Source organism: Hetaerina americana, unplaced genomic scaffold (genome assembly GCF_022747635.1).
Source record: "Hetaerina americana unplaced genomic scaffold, ioHetAmer1.1.p SCAF_23, whole genome shotgun sequence".
Classification (NCBI taxonomy): domain Eukaryota; kingdom Metazoa; phylum Arthropoda; class Insecta; order Odonata; family Calopterygidae; genus Hetaerina; species Hetaerina americana.
The window spans coordinates 5,918,970-5,938,060 of record NW_027286797.1 but is presented as its reverse complement, the minus strand read 5'-3'; the positions used below and the strand labels follow the sequence as shown (position 1 = coordinate 5,938,060).

Here is a 19,091-nt window from a genome sequence, read left to right as displayed (position 1 = left end):
CTTATCTGGGATTCAAACCTGGCCCCTCTGGGTGAGAAGCCAGTACATTAGCCACCACATCTTGGTTCCCTAATTATCATTAGTAAAATTTAAGTGTAGCATAAATAGCTAACATTAAATAAGTAAACACAAATATAAAAAGCATGTAACATAAAAGAAAATAGACACATACATGTACATGAGAAAAAAATCATCACTTCTCAAGAATGCATAGTTTGAAGAGTATAGTGTGGCCCATAAAAAATAGCACTAAGCCTATGGTATTTGGTCCCATTGTTGTGGCATCAGTGTGCACCAAAGACTTATTAATATTATTTCAGTGCCTAGTCTCATTTATGAGCATCCAAGTTTTTCACTTGAAGCCAGAATTTTTTTTCAGGTGTATGATGATGCATTATTTTTAGCCACAGTTAAATGAGCTCTCAGACGTGAATTCCCCATGTTTATCATTGAATAAAATTTTATACGAGCACCATTAACACTGCTCTGTATTCAAAATACTTACTAGTCACTAGTGACCGTAGCCTAACATGAGTTCAAAACTATTCCAGTAAATTTGATTCTACCAAGAAAAATGTTCCATTTTTCCATCATACTGTTGGAAAATATAGCAATAAAAAGGTGAAGGGTTTTAAGAGATGCCCTTCTTAATTGTTCTATGAATATATTAAATGGGAGTTCTGAGAAAATCCACTATAATTTTGAATAAACATAAGGGAAAGTTACCAAATCAAAAAGATCTTGTATAAAATGTCCCAAAATTGTAGGAAATTATTAAAGTGGCATGGCAGTCACTGGCTAATAGGATTATCTACTGTATTAAATGCTTAATGAAAGCTTCACTTGAAAATAATATATTTAGTGCTTTGAATGTATACTCAAGGGTCACAATCAAAGGTTAAGTTTGGTCATATATTTGTGACAGGATGGTTATGCTGTGATTCCTAAAGAAAGGTTCCTACTTCCCTCATCTGCTTTTCCACAACTTTGACTCCCTGGTTTGTGGATTCTGGAAGGTCCTTAAGGGTACACATGCAAGCTTCTTTGGTGGCACTTAGGGTTCCATGGTGGTGTCCTTTGAGGGAGTATTTCACATTTGGGAATAGGAAATAGTCTGTTGGTGCCAAGTCGAGACTGTAAGGGGTTTGGGGAATCATCACGATGCCAGTTGCCATTGCAAGCATATGCTCGACTCTAATCTTGGTCATGCATCAAGACATTTGGGATGAGTTTAACGCAGATCATTCACATTGCCAAATTTCCATTGCTAATGGTGTGCACTGTCATCTTATTGACGCCAATAGGATGTGTGATCATGCGAACACTTAATTGATGTTCTGATTCCAGCCCTTCACACGCACATCAGGAAAAAATTGCTACTGATACTTTTTACACAAACCTTGTAGTATTGAATGTGGATGCAGAAGACCCAGTAGGCAAAATAAGAAATAAAAAAGTGTACAGAGGAGGAAAGGGGGAAAGGCAGTATGGAGTATCATAGAAGGAAATTAAGAGCCAAATCAATTGGATACACCATGAGATGTAAAGAATTTTGTTAAGAACATAATGGAAGGTGAAGCACCATAAGGAAGGCCATGGCAAAATCATAGATGGCAATTATAGAGGGGTGTTGGGTGGAAGGCATGTCGGGAAGTCAGGAAAAGGACATTGGAAAGGACAGGGTCGAGGATGGCAAGAGCACTTCTCTAGTAGTTGTTTTTAGGGGAGGTGACTGACAGCTGGAAGGGGGGAGAGATACCCAGCATTGGCATTAGCCTACTCTTAACAAAAGATGCCAAGGGGTCCACAATTTAACATTCCATCCAATTGAAAGTGTACTCACTCGGAGTACTCTCCACAAAGTACCTCAGGTAGGGATCGGAATGCCACTGAAAAATATCTGCTATCTCCAGGATTCAAACCTGAGCCATCTTAGTGGGAAGCCAGTATGTTAGCCACCTCACCATCTTGATCCCTACTCTTATCAATTAAGAGGAGTTCGCTGATTTATGTTTAATTGGTTCATTAAAAGACTTAAGCTCTTAAATAACTGCTTCTACAGGTATACTATATATTGTTTTTTTAGCATAGTATCTCAGTTATTTCATGAATGAGTTGTATTTTATTTGGTTTACTTTTTATATCCTACATGAAAGTGCTTTGCATTTGTTACAAATTGATTGTTTCTATGATGATAGAAGTTATTCAATATCATTTATCTATAGAGGATACATGGTGTCATAAGTTTATTACAATTACCATTATGTGTAGTAATGGGCTGACATTACTAAATGGGGAAATACTGATAAAAAATTAACTTCTTATTCCTGGAAATGCTCCTTTACCTCCGGATGTTAAGGGTCTTGTGGATTAAAAATATTTTAATTCAACCTGTTTATATTTGCTCAATTTTGCAGAATTTTAAGATATGTTATCTTGAAAAGAACAATTTCAAGAAACAGAAGATATTTTCTCCCTAATTAATCTGGAGATGCTAATTGATCAAGCGCCAATCTATCAAATAAATTAGCTGTTGAATCTTTTCTGTACTTACCCAGATAATAGCATATTGCAAACAATACCTCTTCACCAAAGCTCAATGATTTATACACTTCAAAATTGTTGCATTTCAATGCATTTTAATGGATGATTCCACTAAAAGTTACTACCAAGGCATCTCCTTCAGTGATTTGAATATTGCAAGGAATTTGATTAGTTTTTACAGTTCCTACTTCATATTTTTCCTTCATTTAGTGATGCTTTTATTTAAAATTACATCAAATAAATAATCGAATATCTCAGTGTGGCCATGAAATATTTCTCTGGAAAACCTCAGCCTAACATCTCTTGGACTGTGATAGACCAAAAAAGTTATGCTCATTAACATATTTATCATATCTTGATTACAAAACATCTACTGTACTCCTCATTAGTCCATATTTCTCAGTTTAAGGTTAAAAAATCAGGATACTAACAATCTGGTTTATGCTGTGAATCAGAAAAGCATATATGGGGTTAATATCCTTTCTTTTATTCCATTTCTGATATTTTTACAAATTATAACAGGTTAGCATATCTCACTGCAACAATGCTGTTGATCTGACAAGTTAATTGTAAGAAGCACCTTTTAAGGTGTGCAGAGAATGAAAGCTTTCCTAATTGATAATATTGGCTGTTTTATGAATCTTTTGGTGATGATGACTTTTCATTGAAGAAAAGCTGCATTCAAAATTGTATTTAATTCTGTAGGAGTGGCATTTTGAATTTTTGGTGCAGTAGTAGTGTAAACATGGTTATGTTGGAATAAGTAGCTGAAATACAAAGCATGGACCAAGTATTAGAATTATTGGTTAAATAATTATTAATATTTGATACGTAATTGAACTTTGGTAACTTATCTTTTGAATTACTGAAAATCCTGTTCAATAGTGTGATAATGCAACTATGAAAGCAAGGTCAATCATGAATTAAATTTTAGTGATCATTTCCTACTTTCTGTTGAATAGTGCGGTTTCAAAATTCCAACAAAAAATTGTAAGAAGTCTTGGTAAATCATGAGACTCCAAGAGCAAGACTGAAACCAAGTAGTCTGTTGCTTGCCCTCACAACTTCCATGCACACAACTTGTACAATCAACTATCATACTGGAATAGATTTATTGGGGACAGAGAAAGTCAGCATATTCCTCCCTTCCAGGTTCAGCTTTCTCTTTCATCTCATCTCACTGAATGAAATCCCTTGTCCCATTCCTAAGGCGGTGGTGGTGGCACATGATATTATATTGACTAGCCATTACATTGGAAAAGTCAAAAAAGTATTGAACTCCTATAATGTTTTTCAGAAGTTCTAGTGTACCTAAATTCAATGGTCAGTGCCTCTTCCTCTTGTAGAGGTGAAATTTTGGACATTTAGTGAGAAATTTTGTAAGGGGGACTAGAGGGAATTGGAACATGGGGAATAAAGGGCTTCTGGTAGGTAATTCTCAGAGGCTGTGAGGATCAAAGCTGTGTCTCAAAACATGAGTGACGAACAGAATTGAATATTGCCCCAAGAAATTATTAAGCCAATACCGCAATTTAACTCAATTTTTTGTTTGTGTATTGGGTTTAGCATGATGGCACAAAACAAAGATAAAAATGGATGAAAAGTGTAATGTAAATGTTAAGGTATCTTTGGTTGAACAAAGATTATCTTTGATGGCAAGGTAGAAATAAGCAGGTTGGAGGAATGAATGAAAGGAGTTTGGAGAGGGTTGGATGGTAAATGAGTGGGAAGGGAGGGAATTAATGAAATTCACTGAGTAAGTTAGGCTAGAAAGCTCTGGCTAGGATAAGGTGAAGTGGCACAGATGTGGGGTGAATGGATTGAAGCTTGTATGAAAAATGGGAGGAATTGGAATTGAAAAGAGGAATCGTAGGAAACTTTAATCCTTATTGCCGTAATTGGCCATCAATCCTAGGATTTGTTTGAGGCAGACATCCACATAATTTTTACGTAAGTGAATCCCTTTTTATTTGTATTATTTGCATGCTTTCACACCTGGCATTATTTGTTTCTTGTGCCATGTAATGTCAAAGATTCCTGGCAAAATGAAAGGCACCACTATCTGGCCAGCAGGAGAATTCTCATCTGTTTCTGCACGATTCCTAAGACATGAAGGTAATGAGGGAAATCCAAGTAGTTAGGCAATAGATTTATCCTAAAGGCAGGTAGTAGGAAATAGGTCCACCTATTATCCTATAGGTGGGTCGCGGTAGTCCAGGGGGTAGAGCATTGGACTACTGACCGGAGGGTCCCGGGTTCGATTCCCGGGCTAGGCACTCTGGGCACCTGCAGCTCCACCCAAGCTAAGTGATTTTTCGGGTACCAGATCCTCCTGGGAAACCATAACCGGCACAGGGAAAGGAATTGGCCCCCCTACCCTGACGTGTGAGTTTCATACGCCGTATAGGGCTTAGTACTGGGTGATCTCTACCATCACCTACTAAACCAACCTTCGGGTTGATTACTGTGTTTATTATCCTAAAGTGTTCTTTCTTCTGACCATTGGAGCTAACAGCCCATCAAACTTGTATAGGACATTCTTTGACTTGTCTCAATTAAATATCTTACTTTCTTATTCTCCCTCACCTTCATTCCTCTCATCTTTTTTCTCCTTTGCACTTGCTTAAAGCATTTTTCTGAGATTGCTCTTATGCTCACCTCTGATTTAACTCAATAGATTTCTAAGGTCCTTGGTTCAGAGTACTCTTATCGACAACATTGCAACTATTGCAAAATTTCACTAAATTTTTTTAAATTTCTTGTATATGTACTACAATATTATTATTATTGGAGTGGTATGCATGCCAATGTATGGTATACCTATAACTTAACTAATATGACTTTAATACCCAGCAGCACAATGCAATCATTCTCCTGCTCCACATATATCATGCCTGACTTCATTCCATCCAACATTACTATTCTTTTCCTGTCTCTGCATTGCTTGCCAAACACTTCTCCCCTCCATCATGGGGTGCATCAACAATCCATTGCCATTCAGTGCTCCCTTTATTCATTTTTCTTTACTTATTTGAACTTCTTTTAATTTCTACCCACAATTATTTCCCTAATCAGATATGTTTCTTCTCTATGTTTTCTATTCTGACCTCTTAATTTTTCACCTTCTTCTCTGGGACCGTCCCTTCTATCTGCGCTGATTCTCTTGTCTCAATGATGATGTTTCTACGTGGTGCAATATTGAATTCCATGGTAAAGTTTTCCTTAATCTGGTCTTCACATCTTTACTTAATATCCCTATCATTTACTCTCTCCTGTTCATAAAAACGTCATTACTTAATGGCATTCTTCATTGCAATATCAATGACAAATTTGAAGTAGCATAAATGTAACAAGGTTAAATGTCTCCATTTTTTTCCATATATTTCTAGAAAATTTTAAATACTATCAACATAATTCGAAATACATGAAAATCTCTGTAACAAAAGCTGAATTTTTTAATGCATCATTGTGCCTCTATGAGAGTTAAAAACAAATGATTTTGTCCATAAGTTGGACATGGTTGTTTAGCCATACAGCAATATAACATATAATATGCCAAGCATTTTCTGGTATGCTCAACACCCCTCAAATTCAGGGCAGAGAGTGGTATGAGAAAACAGGTGACTAATTTCTCACTGCTGGCCCAAAAAATGAGTTTCTCTATTTGTATTTCACTAATTACTTGTTTGACCCTAGAATAAAGTAGAGACAGATAGGGTAAATTCTTCTGCTGGCCTGCTAGAGATGCCACTCATTTTGTTGAGATACTTACATATTCCATAGTGTCACACCTGGATGCATTATCTCTAATTCTTCCCATTGACTTTTCCTTCTCCTAACTACCTCCTGCATGCAGGCATCTTAAAGTATATCCTGCAGGCTTATGTTTTATGATTATGGTAGAACCACATTGCCTTTGATTGCTATCTTCTTTTCTCTTCGGCAGGCAATGCCCAAGCATTGCATCTACAGGGTGAACTTGAACAGAATACATCTTGATGGCATTTTTTTAGGAAAAATGTTTTTGTTTTGTGCAGTGAGTAAACTTTTCATTGTGACTTAGACATTTTTGGTTATTGTATTAACCATTTAAATTCTTCTAGCATTCAATTGCCTACTTTTATATTTGAGTTGCCTTGTGCTTTTCTGTTGCAGATGTTTATCCAGTTTATTTTTATGTCTTTGTTTACTTTTTGATAACTATATGCACCTGAACAGGTGTCCTATTCCAATCTCCTTCTTTGACACTGGATTGATAAATTATCTAATGATAATTTTTCCTCCTTTAATATACTCTCCTCCAGCATTTCATGTATATTTTGAATGCATATAATGTTCAAGAATTAAGAATTAATTATAGTGCTGTAGAAAACTTTTGAACTAAAAAAATCTTGCCAAGTCAAACAACAACTTCTTTGTACCAGTTTAATCTTGGATCAAAGACAGATCGAGCTATGGAGCATAATGACAAAATAAGCAAAAGGCCATAGAAAAAGAAACTGATAGTCTACATGAAAAAAATTGTTACTGTGATTACAGTAACTGTCAATAACATTCTCGCCACTTCCCCTCATATAAATACTTGTTTCATATAAACAATACAATCTTTCACAAAAGAAAAAATTTCATGGGCACACCATTTCAACATTAGGTTTTTATAACTCTCTTAATAATTGCACACATTTGATCACCCTTCTCTTTGGAACAGCCTTGATGAAAATATGCAGCCATATCATAATTACCAAGACACCTTCAATTAATTTGTATGTTTAGGAGAACATCTCTTGTAAAAATAGTACAGACTAAGAGCAGAAGTACCCTTTAACTACCTGAGTACTCTTTTGACTAAATTATATTGCTCTGCAGTGAAATTGTAGTTAAATTGACTTAACCAGCTAACTGAATGGAATATTTCTAGCCTTATAGACAGCTACGTACATTAAATGGCCAATATCTTACTAAGGAAATATTAGTGCTACCATGTCTTGTTTAATAAAAGCCCATTTACAATATTTTATGAATTACTTTACCATCTGCCATACTATATCTGTTAAAAATGTCCTCAATATTAGCTTTTGCTCTACTTTAAATCAAATCTCAACTCAGTGAATTCTCATGACTAATATTTGTTTGACTAGACCTAGATCTAACATCTCAGAAGCATTTATCAATTATGCTTTAAGGTCATGTCTCCATAGAGTATCATTTGAAAAATAAAAAAATAATTTATGCATAAGGCATGGGAAAACAATTTGCCTTACTTATTTTATAATGAATGCCTGGTTTACATTTACATTTAGTCAAGCCATAACCTAATAAAAAATTACAAATTTTCTCATGCCAAGCATTTGATGCTTGCTTTAATCCATACAATGTTTTCTTCAGAAGGAAAACTTAATGTTTATCTCCTCGCTTTACAAAATTTGTAGGCTCAAAACTGTATACTTCTTTACACCAATCACCATGTGATAAGGTGATCATGACATCTAAGTGGTCAGTTCTAAGATAAACTCTGCTGAAAGAGACAGCAACATTCTGTTTGTCCTACATCTGTGTCAGGACAGAATGCCTTGACATAATCAATACAATACCTCAGGGAATATCATTTTGCCTCTAAATTTGCTGATTTCATTTATATTACCTTCAGAGTCTTCTTAATGTTTACATCCAGTTATATTGAATAGCCATTTTACCTGGAGGCAATTCAACTAACTTCTATGCTTGATTTTAAGCAAGTGATTAGCACTCATCTTGCATTGCATGTTCCCACATCATTTTTTAGTACTATTCATGGCTTCCGCATAATAAAGTTAATTCAATTTGATAAATGGTATCCATATTAAATGTTGTCAATGTAAATACTACTTAATATATATGCATAAGTTATTAATTTATCTTAAATGAAGATTGTCACAAAAGAGTTCATCAAATGAGTAATGTGGGTTAGGAAGTAAGCTAGCATAGCATAAGCAAAGTTAGCTTAGCTAAAGGGTTCTGAAGAATTTTACATTGTTGTGTTCATTAAATAATTGTAAAACTTTTTGGGCTGTCTATTTCATGCTAGATACCTCATAATCACATAATTTGTAGCATCCTCTTCATTATAATCTTCACTCTACTTGCTTCTGAATACTCTTTTCTCTTCCATCTTCTCTTTTCTATTCTATTGCACCCTTCATTGCGAGAGACTGTACCCTCATTTTTTTATGTTATCATCCTTTGATATTCATCCTTTAAATTATTTCTTAACTTCAAGAAAAACATCTTAAGCTATGAGTTTTGCCTGTAGATACTTTCCGTTCACTAGGGGTTTGCTTTGCCTGAAACATGTTTCAAAGCAAGAGATGTCCATCCCCATACTGAGGCACTTCTATAATCTTTCTAGGGTTTTTTAGGTCACAAACATATACCTTTTGGAATGATAATAATAGCCAACAAAAATATGTTTTACTTTTTGAGTCAAGCTCATTTTTTCCTGGTTTCCTTTGGCATATGTGCATAGGAAACACAATCAAAAATCCTCAAGGGGATGAAATCACTTTCCTACACATTTCTCTTCAGCAATTTTCCCATCACTGATCTAGGAGGAGCCATATTTTTAAGGTATATGATAGTTTTCATGGCCTCAGCCTTGCATTGTCCAAACCTGCATTATACACCATTGGTCTAGCTCTTTCTAAGGTAGATCATTTTTGCACATCCTGCCACACCATTGACCTGGAGAGTAGGGGCCTGTGCTATCATCTACTCTGCCTTTTTATTTTAGATAATTACCTATCAAAATCTTTATTTTGCAAACTCAGTGCCATTATCCGAATGATGCTATTTAATTTTCAAACCCATTTGTTCCTCAACCTCAGCCTTAAGGCTTGAGACGGATGGTCTGTGTTGTGAATCTTTCTTACTGGTATGGAACTACTGTTGGTGGCAGTAAACACCCCAGTACACTAACTACTTGTGATTTATGCATTTCCTAGTATAAGTCCTACTCCTTTCCATCTAAACCCTCCCCTCCTCTACGGTTTCAGGTTTCACTTCTTGGAAGTATTTGTATTAAAAGAGCACTTTTCATGTGCTTTAAAGTCTGTGGAAAAGTACAAAATCTTTTAAAATGGTCCTCCCCTCCTATTCATCTTCTTCGCTTCCCAATCTGTGCGACTCACCTGATGCATTAGATGGAGAGAGAGTAGAGGATAGTAACCAAATATTTGTGGGATGCATTTGAACCATTTATATTGCTGACAAGTAAGCAGATATAAGCAGGTAGAAAGAGGGCATGTTTTGATTTCACTTCCTTCTTTTTTTACCATTAAATGGGACAAAATCTTGCAAAATTTTCCTAATTTGTACTTCTATATTTTACTAGTCAATGGTATTATGATGGCATTCTTTGGGTGTCAATTTCATGCAGAAGAGAAGGTGTCATAACTATAGTTATGAAATTTATCTTTTAATTGCAATCCAGAAAGTAACTGATTCAAAATTTTCATATTTTCTGTTAGAATTTTATATTTATATTCAACCCACTGTCTCCCTCTCATCATGTTAACCATACTTCATGGTCATTTCTTCTTGAGAAAAAGTGTGGTTGTTCAGAATAAATTTGGCATGCTAGCAAGGGAAGTGATTTATCCTTATTAACATGCAGCTATAATGGAAAGGAATAAGAGATAGGGGAAAGTACATGGTTGAGTACTTCTTGCCCTCTCCACTTCACTAAATTGCATCTGCATCTTTTAACAAGGTGGCTCCCTATTTTGGCACAGGGACTTGGTTTGAATGTGGGAATGTGAGATTGTTAACACTAATACATCTGTGAGAGCTTTTCATGTCTACCATTAGCAGTCATTCCATGAAGAATTTAGTCTTGTCACCAGCAAAGTGGGTGATGTACAAAATATTTTCTGTGCAATATACTGAGCGACTTTGAAGATGAAAATTGTTGATGAGCCACGAAGTAATGTCACAGCTTAGAATTTCATTGAAGACAAATGCAGCTTGCTAAATGCATGTAACATGTGAAAGGAGATTTCAGAAAATATAATGGGCTAAAATTGTCATAAAAACTCTTGTTTTTTTCTTTGAACCCCTCTTGAATAATCTTCCTTTTTTTCTTTTTTCTAATATAAAGTACCTGCTGATGGTCTGTAGACATTTCAATCATCTCTCACACATTTGATTTGAACTCTTATGCGGACTCCTTCAATAGATCATTTACCTTGTAGAACAATGCCATATCAGCCCCAGGTGAAATTCAAGCTTGATACCATGCAATCAATCCAATTAGGAACCATTTTTTCTGCAATTAATCTGCTTGTCACCCACAAACTTTGAAACTGAGGGCATAAGATTCAGTGCAAATTTACTTCTATAATGGCTGAATAGATTATTTAATTTTACCATCAAGGTTTTTGGTGAAACATTCAATCTTTCTAGTGCTCTGTCCTCATTTTTGCTGCCAATGAGTGTCTTTTCCACACTTTCACAGTAAAACAGCTGCAATGTATGAGACCTGGGGAACATTTTACTACTTACAGAAGTATAGATTAAACAATGTAACACATGGTTATTGCTGTGGATGAAAATATTTCTGTTATAGTTATTAAAGTATCAGAGTCAGCTGCCCAGATTATTTATTAGCCAAGTTGCCGCTCTGCCAAAGAGGGAAAAAGAGAGGATATGTTGGTTATATTGGGACCCTTTATTGGTAAAAATATTTAATTCACTCCAAGTGTTTGATAGTGTGGTTTTTATTGAGATTCTGGGTAATTTTACTCAGGAGCATGCGTCACTATGGATCAGAAGTTAGCTGTGCAGCATTTTGAGAAAATTCAAAACATAATCAAATTGATGCTTTCCAGTTTAGTACACATGCAAGATGATTTTAGACTATCTGAATATAATAGTACAATTAGATGTAAAAACATAAATCCAATAGCAATATCAAAATAATTCAAAATGGCACAAGTTAAAATAGATATAAATGCAACAAAACTCAAATGACACTCATAACCATTGGTGGTATTGGTAATATTCATTCTGAAGCAAAAACTTCAATCAGCAATATTTCCCATATTGCATTGTTAAGAGACTTTTTGGAAAAAATATTTTTTGCTCATCTGTACAGTAGCTGGACATTTTGATGGAAGAAGTGTATGAATTAAAGTAAAAGAGGCTCTGAAGTGTAATTAGGCTTTCACATAAAAGTTGCAGGCTATGAAATTGGATTCTTGGATTATCCCTATTCCTTTCAAATACCTGCTAAAAAGGTTATATTTATTCCAAAATAAGTTGTTTGAAATTCCTGTGGTCATTCATTAGAAGCCTGCCAATTTCCTAAGTGGGCAAAAAATGAAATTATTCCCAATGCTTGATAGCATTTATTATTTTAAATGGAATCAACTATTGATTTAATGAATTTCAGTCTTATCATATATGGGCAAAATTACTGAAATGAGAAGATTGTATCAGTGTAAGGATTATATGGGGAAATATTCAAAGTAATGAAGTATTTTGTACTATTTGTCACACTACGGAGTGTCATAATCAGAAGACAAAATTCATCTGAGCTTAGGCATATGATGATAATACAATTTGTTCATGTAATGCCCTAGCCTGGGGAAAATTGAACTTCTTAGGAGAATTTTTTGGATCCCCCGCTGTGCCAACAAAAGACCAGAATGACGGATGCACTGACTGAAATCTGAGTGGATAAGTCTCACGAGAGAACTTCCTGTATAGGCAACTTGAAGAGGCATGTTATTGATTACTTGTCTTCCCTATCAACTCCCTTAACCTCACTTTGCTGGAGTTGCTCACCTCTCCCTCCAGTTGCCAGCACTATCCCTCGCTCTGAATCAAAGTGCTTCTAGGGATGCAAAAAGTCTCATTTTTATTTTACTCTTTATCAAATAACCATTTGATGAAACATAAAACTGTTACTTATGAAGTGTGGTTTTGGCCTTATGAACAACTTCTAATGATTTTGGGTGATAAAAAATCAAGATAATACTGTGTGAAATTGGTAAATAAGCAATCCATTTTATTAATAAATAAATCAAAATTCGTTTTCACCAAGCCCCAGCAGGTATCAAGCTCTATAGGAGTATATCTCGTGCAGTAAATAAAACTTGATGTACCAATCTTTACGTATGCCCCCACAATTAGAAAACTGGAATAAAGGCAACCACCATTAACCATAAATTCTAAGAATTTACTAAATTTTTCACTTAAAGGCTTTAAGGTATTACAAATTTTTTTATTGTTAAGTCGTCAAAACAGAAAAGCATAAAATTAAGTCATCCTATAAGCAACAACTTTCTATGCCCCACAGAAATCTATATGAACTTGACCAATTTTTTCAATAGATTTATGAATAGATCTTTTAGGAAGACTACTTTTGGCCTTTCTATCAAATTTATTATTTTTCCTTGCTAAAAAATGGTATTTTTTACTTTTTTTGTGATTAAGTTTCTTGTCTAATATGACACTAATAAAATTTATTCCCAAACATAATACACTTGAAGCACTTCACTTGATACCTTTCTCTCTAGGGAAACATGCCTCTTGATGACAGGAACGTTCCACCATCTTCATCCACACTTACCCATTGTTACGGTGCTGTCCTCAAGGCATCTGACTTAATGGTCATGGGTGAATCCTCTGATACCATCACCTTTGGTTTGTGCTTAGATTTCAGTACACAAACATGGAAAAAGCATTATCACAGGAAAAAAATTCATCATCCATGGTGCGCCGAACGCCAGATAGCTGATCTGGTTACAACATTAGCTTGTTTATGTACTAGAGCTTTATGTAATCTAAATTCTTTGATCTCATTTAGAACAACATCCTCAGCAATCCCAAATGCCTGTTTCGACTGTTGTCTTCATATGCAGCTTTGCACCCATCTATTGCTTCTTTGGCCTCTTTTTTAGTATTTCTGCCAACTGCCGATTGCCGACTGCACTGTTTAGGGGCTTATAGACCAATCCTGTAAATCCTTCTTGAGATCTTTATTAATTATGTCTTTTCTATCACCATTAGTCTTCATTCAATCCCATGAATCTTGGTGAATTAGTAATAACTTTTTCAGAGTGAACACTGAAATTGTTGCATTGCAATGTATATTAGCAGATCACTCCATCAAAAGTTGCTATTGCGGCATCTCTTGCAGTTTCTTGGGATTGGCAATAACATCATTGAAAATGTCCAATTATGATAAATAGCAACACCGAAGTTTCTCTACAGCTAACATGCTATTAGGTATAGATGCTGTTACATTGACCTATCATGGTTCCTTCAAAGTTTGACTTAAGATAAAATATAGTTCAAAGGTATCTGTGGCAACTCATTCACAAAAAATTGTCTTCATAATCAAAATTTTTGGGTCCACAACCTGTGGTAAAAAACTGGATGCAGCACATGAATTTCATGATTCATAAACCAAGGAAAAATGATGCCAAGTCAAGCAACAACTTCTTTACACCAGTTTATTTCAGAATCAATGACGAACCAAGTCAGAGAGCATAATGATCAAAAACAAAAGAACAAAGAAGAAATAAATTGTTAGGCTACTTGAGAAATATTTCATTGCAATTAAAATAACTGTTACTTACATACATAACATACAGACACATCATAATTAAATAGATTTTGGATTACTCTTTCATTATGGCACACTCCTAGACCCTCTAGAGCAGGAATTATTTTGTTCCAGTGGATATTATCCTTTTAACTCTATAAATTCATTTAATTTTTCATTGTCATTTTATATTTTTCATTAATAAGAACACTTAAGACTGATGGCTTAACTGCACCTTACCGCTTACTGGTAATCCAAATGTCTTTATGTAAGAATTTCTATCCTTAACGTTCCATCTTTCTATGGAAGGATCTCTGAATCATTTGTCATCCAGCTTGTGGTATGAAACATATCATTGTTTCTCTGTTTCTCTGTTCTCTGTTTCAACTGATCTCTTATTTTTGGGAAGAGGTTGTTAGATGCTCTGTAAGGCAATGAGTTTTGTCCCAGATATGTCACCGGTTAATTTTATAACTTTTATCAATGATCACCCTAGGTGGTGCACAATTAATATTTATGAAGTCCTTCCTTTGCTGAAAGTACTGATTTGGTTAATCCCATATACAACTATATTTTAAAGTTACCTTATCCTCTTCTTATAAATCAGTAGGAAATTGTAATATTTGGTGAGGACAATAAGAGTGGTCTAATTACAAAAAATTTAGGTTTCTATTATATAATGCTCAATCATTACCCTTTCATATCTCTATGTTAAAATAAGCAACATTAAGGATTTTGTATCGATATTGGTTTCTGAACACATGGTGTGAAATTCATAGTGCTTACTCTTACCACTTTAATATACTCTTTCCTAGATATCAGTCATAGTACTACTTCAGTCTGTAACTTGTGATTTTGTTGCTATCTATTTTCAGGTGTCTTTTCCATGCTATCTTTGCAGTTAATGGAGTAATGTGTCTTTATTTTAGACATCAGTAATCATAGGGCCATTGGACCTGTTCTGGACATTACTAATAGGTTTGAATGCTACTCAAAGCATAATTGATTTTTCTTGGTATGATTCAAATTGGAAATACATGAAAGAAACAGTAATTCAACTGGAAGCACTTTGAATATCCATTTTCAATTTTACAGAAAAGTAGGTATATGCCAAATTGACTCCTTTCTTTGCTTGTAAAATCGCATAATTGGATAATACCCATGTTTGCAAGCTTTTGTTTCAATTTCTTTTTAGGATGAGTAACATGCTATTGACCTTTTATACTTTCATGTTGAAACTTGGAGAAAATATTTTTTTATCAGATCATGAGTGTCTCAGAGAAGGAAAAAATTTTTTGGTCATATTTAAAAGGTTGAAAAGTTTGTTGATTTCATATGTATATTCTCTTGGAGTATTCCCAGTCATCTCCCAATCCTCATGGCTTACTGAATTTAAGATAAATGATTGTTTTCTGCCATTTTTTCACTTTTTTGTGAAATAAAAAAATTTTTTGTGTTGTAATGGCTTGATGTTTACAATTCTGTTACAGGGTCCTATGGGTCTGCGAGGGGAACCAGGTCGACCAGGGGAGTCGGGGAAACCTGGCTCCATGGTAAGGTCAGATGGTTCTCAGAACCCCCCTGTGCTCTCTACCCACCGTCATTCTAACACAAATACCAACCTCGACGCCAAATAGGTCGCTTCTCCTGAAAGCAAGTTCCTCTCTCTCTCCAGCTCTTTTAGGGCCATATCCACAAAGTTTGTGACGCTTTCTTGTGAGTGAATTTTTAAAAAAAAAGAACAAATCATAAAAACTTTATAAACGTGTACGAATAGAGAAGGGACTTACATATCTAGAATGATGAACACTCGTGTCGATCCTGTATTATGTACATTGATATCAAATAAATTTGTGCATGTGGCCCCACCTTGCCACTGATTTTCTTCGGACTCCCCTTTTCCTCATGCTTCAGCTTTGGGGTTGTTTTGGGTGTGATTTCCCCCTATTTTGCTGCTGCCACCAGTTTCAATTATTTACCAACACCAACCTTGTGCCTAACCTACATTTTATTTCTCCTTCGTGGTAATGTTTTTGCCATTGTGGGATTTTAGAATTCTCATTTTTGTTTATATTTTCCAGGGACCTCCTGGTCTAGATGGAATGAAGGTATGTTATTTTGTATGATTAATTGGTGACATTAATAATTAATTTAGGAAATAATATGAAATATGTTAATTTTAAGCTAGAAATATTTGTGTATAATTAGCATCACTAACCACAAGACTTGGAATTTTCAAAAACAAATGTTCATTTGTTAATTTGGTAGTATAAAACAGAATAGAATTCTGGATTCCATACAGATGTTTAAGTTATGCCTAATATTGTTAGATATTTAATTATTTATAAAATTGTGAATAAAATAAATATTCAAATTGACTTGGTGGTTGTAATTTTCCAAAATTTAAATGGGGTGGAAATGGCAGAGTCAGTCAGAGAATATGAAAAGTTATAATGAAAATAAAAGGAATGGAAGTAAGAGGAAATGCACTGGACAAGGAGAGTGCAAATATGATATTTCTATTCATTTTGGCAAATGTAAGTATAAGTTACATAATTGTAGTTTTTAGCGAAGGTTATGCAACTTTTTTCAAAATTTAGAGAATGTTCTGATCGGAGACTGGTATATTATTTAGGACTGGCATGTCATATTTTGAGTACTTAAATTTTTATTGGGATACAGATTAGTTAAAAGGTGCATGCAGTTGAATATTTGATGCATCAAAACATTTTCTGCACATTAGATCAGTATTTTACACTAAGTAGAATCATTTTTTTTATTGTATTTTTATATGTGATAATAAAATCATGAGTTTGAGATTAATCCAGTCTTCTTTTTTGGCAGGGAGCTCAGGGTGAATTTGGAAGTAAGGGTGAAAGAGGTGATCCAGGTTTGCCAGTATGTATTACTCTTTCCTTACTTATTAGATTTGAAATATGCATATCTGCTGCTAAGTCATTTATTTATTAACCAAATAATCCCTGGGCTACGTAGCAGTGGTACTGGGATGTTACTAACTGGGAAGTGTCATTGTCAAAATTGTCTGACCGGCATGTTTTAGCCAAATCGCTCTTAATTCTTTTTTGTTACTTTTGTGTTTATGTAAAACTGTATCAGTCTCACTCCTGCCAGTAAAGCTTGTTACCTAAACTCTTCTGTTTACTTATATATGAACTATGCAGTGAGTCCTCAATTATGTCTGACAAGCGTGACAAAAAAGTGTGACTTAAAGAGGAACCAGATTATTGTGCCTGTTTGTTCACAAAGTTCATTAGTTTTTATGAGGTAATTGCATCATTGTCCTGATAGTTTGGATCAAAAACAATTTTTAATGAGATTTATAAAAGTTAAAATTAAAGCTGTGTTTTGGCCAGAATTTTCAATCTGCACTTATGCTATTCTTCATTAAATGTTTGTGTTTATTAGCCGAGATATTCTTGATGAGCAGAGTGTAGTGGTAGTAGCTTACATACTTGATTTTCAATTCTGTAGCAGTCATGGTGCTATTACCTATTTATTTTTGTTTTATTCTGATTTTAATTTGCAAATTTTTATTTCCTATGCCCAACAGAAACATCATAAAATTAACGTGATTTGTCATGGCTCAGATATGATCAAATATTTTGAAAAGGGCTCAGCATTGAAGATCAAATTACAAAAAAAGTTAATGTTAATGCAAATAAAAAATCTCTACTTGCATGATATGTGTCATGGTGGCAATATGAATAGAAACAATGCATAAAAGATGAACTAATTACCAGAATGTGGTCATATTTATGAAGGGGTAGTGTTTGAGTAAAGGAAATAGATTCATGAATTGTTAAGCTCCTAAAATAAAAGAAAAAAGTGTAGATGATGATGAAAAAGTACTTCCCTTGACAATATCAATCTGCGTTAAGAGTATTGTTTCATTGTAGCTATTGCTGAGATTGGGCTTATATATATTTAATTGAAGAATGAAAAAGGTTGCTTGAATGCAAAATAAAGGTAACTCAGCGGCTAGTGAATAGTCTAACTGGATATATATAGTATTTTTTTAATTTTCCCAGGATACAATGGGCACTGCATCATATCGGGCATAAACCTGGTGACTTAATTTGAGGATTTACTGCATCATATTATTTCTAAAGTTATCTTTGATTACCACCAAATGTGAGCCTATTGAAGACCCTTTCTCTAATTAATGAATGTAATATGTGTTAAAAAGCTTCTCAGATCCCCAACCACTGCATCACAGCTAAGAGCACGCTTATATAATAATCATCTTGACAAATATTAGTGATGTAATTGAATGTAGGAAGAGGGAATCACTATGATTTCATCTACTTAGATTATAGTATTGTCATACATTCTACAGTTTCAGGGAATACTCTTTTCATTGAGCTATCCTATGCTATCATTTTACTTACATTTACTTTGTTTTAAATGGAATCTTACTTGATCAAATTACTTAGTAAAGAAGGATACCAACTTGGACCATTCAAAATAAATTTTTGTAGCAATTTACTCCTCCTGAGCTGTATGTATGTTTATTCTTGAGCATAATTAGATAAATCTCAGGAAAGAATTGGTATAAAAAATGAATGTATATGTCATGAAAATATTTGTCCAACAAGGCAACGCCTACATGTAATTTTTGTTCTTAAATTCAGTAGTTATTTATTTTTTCAGTGTGAATACATTTTGGTTTTCATCAGTAGCTGAAAGAGGCAGCTATTGTGAAATTAAATATGTAAAGACAAACATTTTGCCAAATCTATTCCTTCAGTTTGGCTTATGATTTTGTTCAGCCCAGTGCTGGGAGGTTGCCTTCTCCATCATTACCGATTGTGGAATATATCTGGAATACTCTACGTACATGATCATAATATTTAGACATTCTGTTTGAGCTCAGGCCTACGAGGTTATTCCTTAACTTTTACACTAATAGATGTCATTCTATGTATGGCAACAGGTGACTTAC

At 34.5% G+C, this 19,091-nt stretch overlaps 1 protein-coding gene across 3 annotated transcripts in view; it reads left to right on the top strand.

The window, feature by feature from the left end:
• The window catches only part of LOC139689417 (collagen alpha chain CG42342-like), a 542,037-nt gene that overhangs the window by 494,109 nt on the left and 28,837 nt on the right, over positions 1–19,091 (top strand). For all 3 annotated transcript variants that reach the window (XM_071586532.1, XM_071586531.1, XM_071586530.1), the window contains 3 exons: positions 15,619–15,681; positions 16,210–16,236; positions 16,973–17,026. In XM_071586532.1, coding sequence (XP_071442633.1) covers positions 15,619–15,681; positions 16,210–16,236; positions 16,973–17,026 — 144 coding nt within the window. The remainder of the gene's footprint in view (positions 1–15,618; positions 15,682–16,209; positions 16,237–16,972; positions 17,027–19,091) is intronic.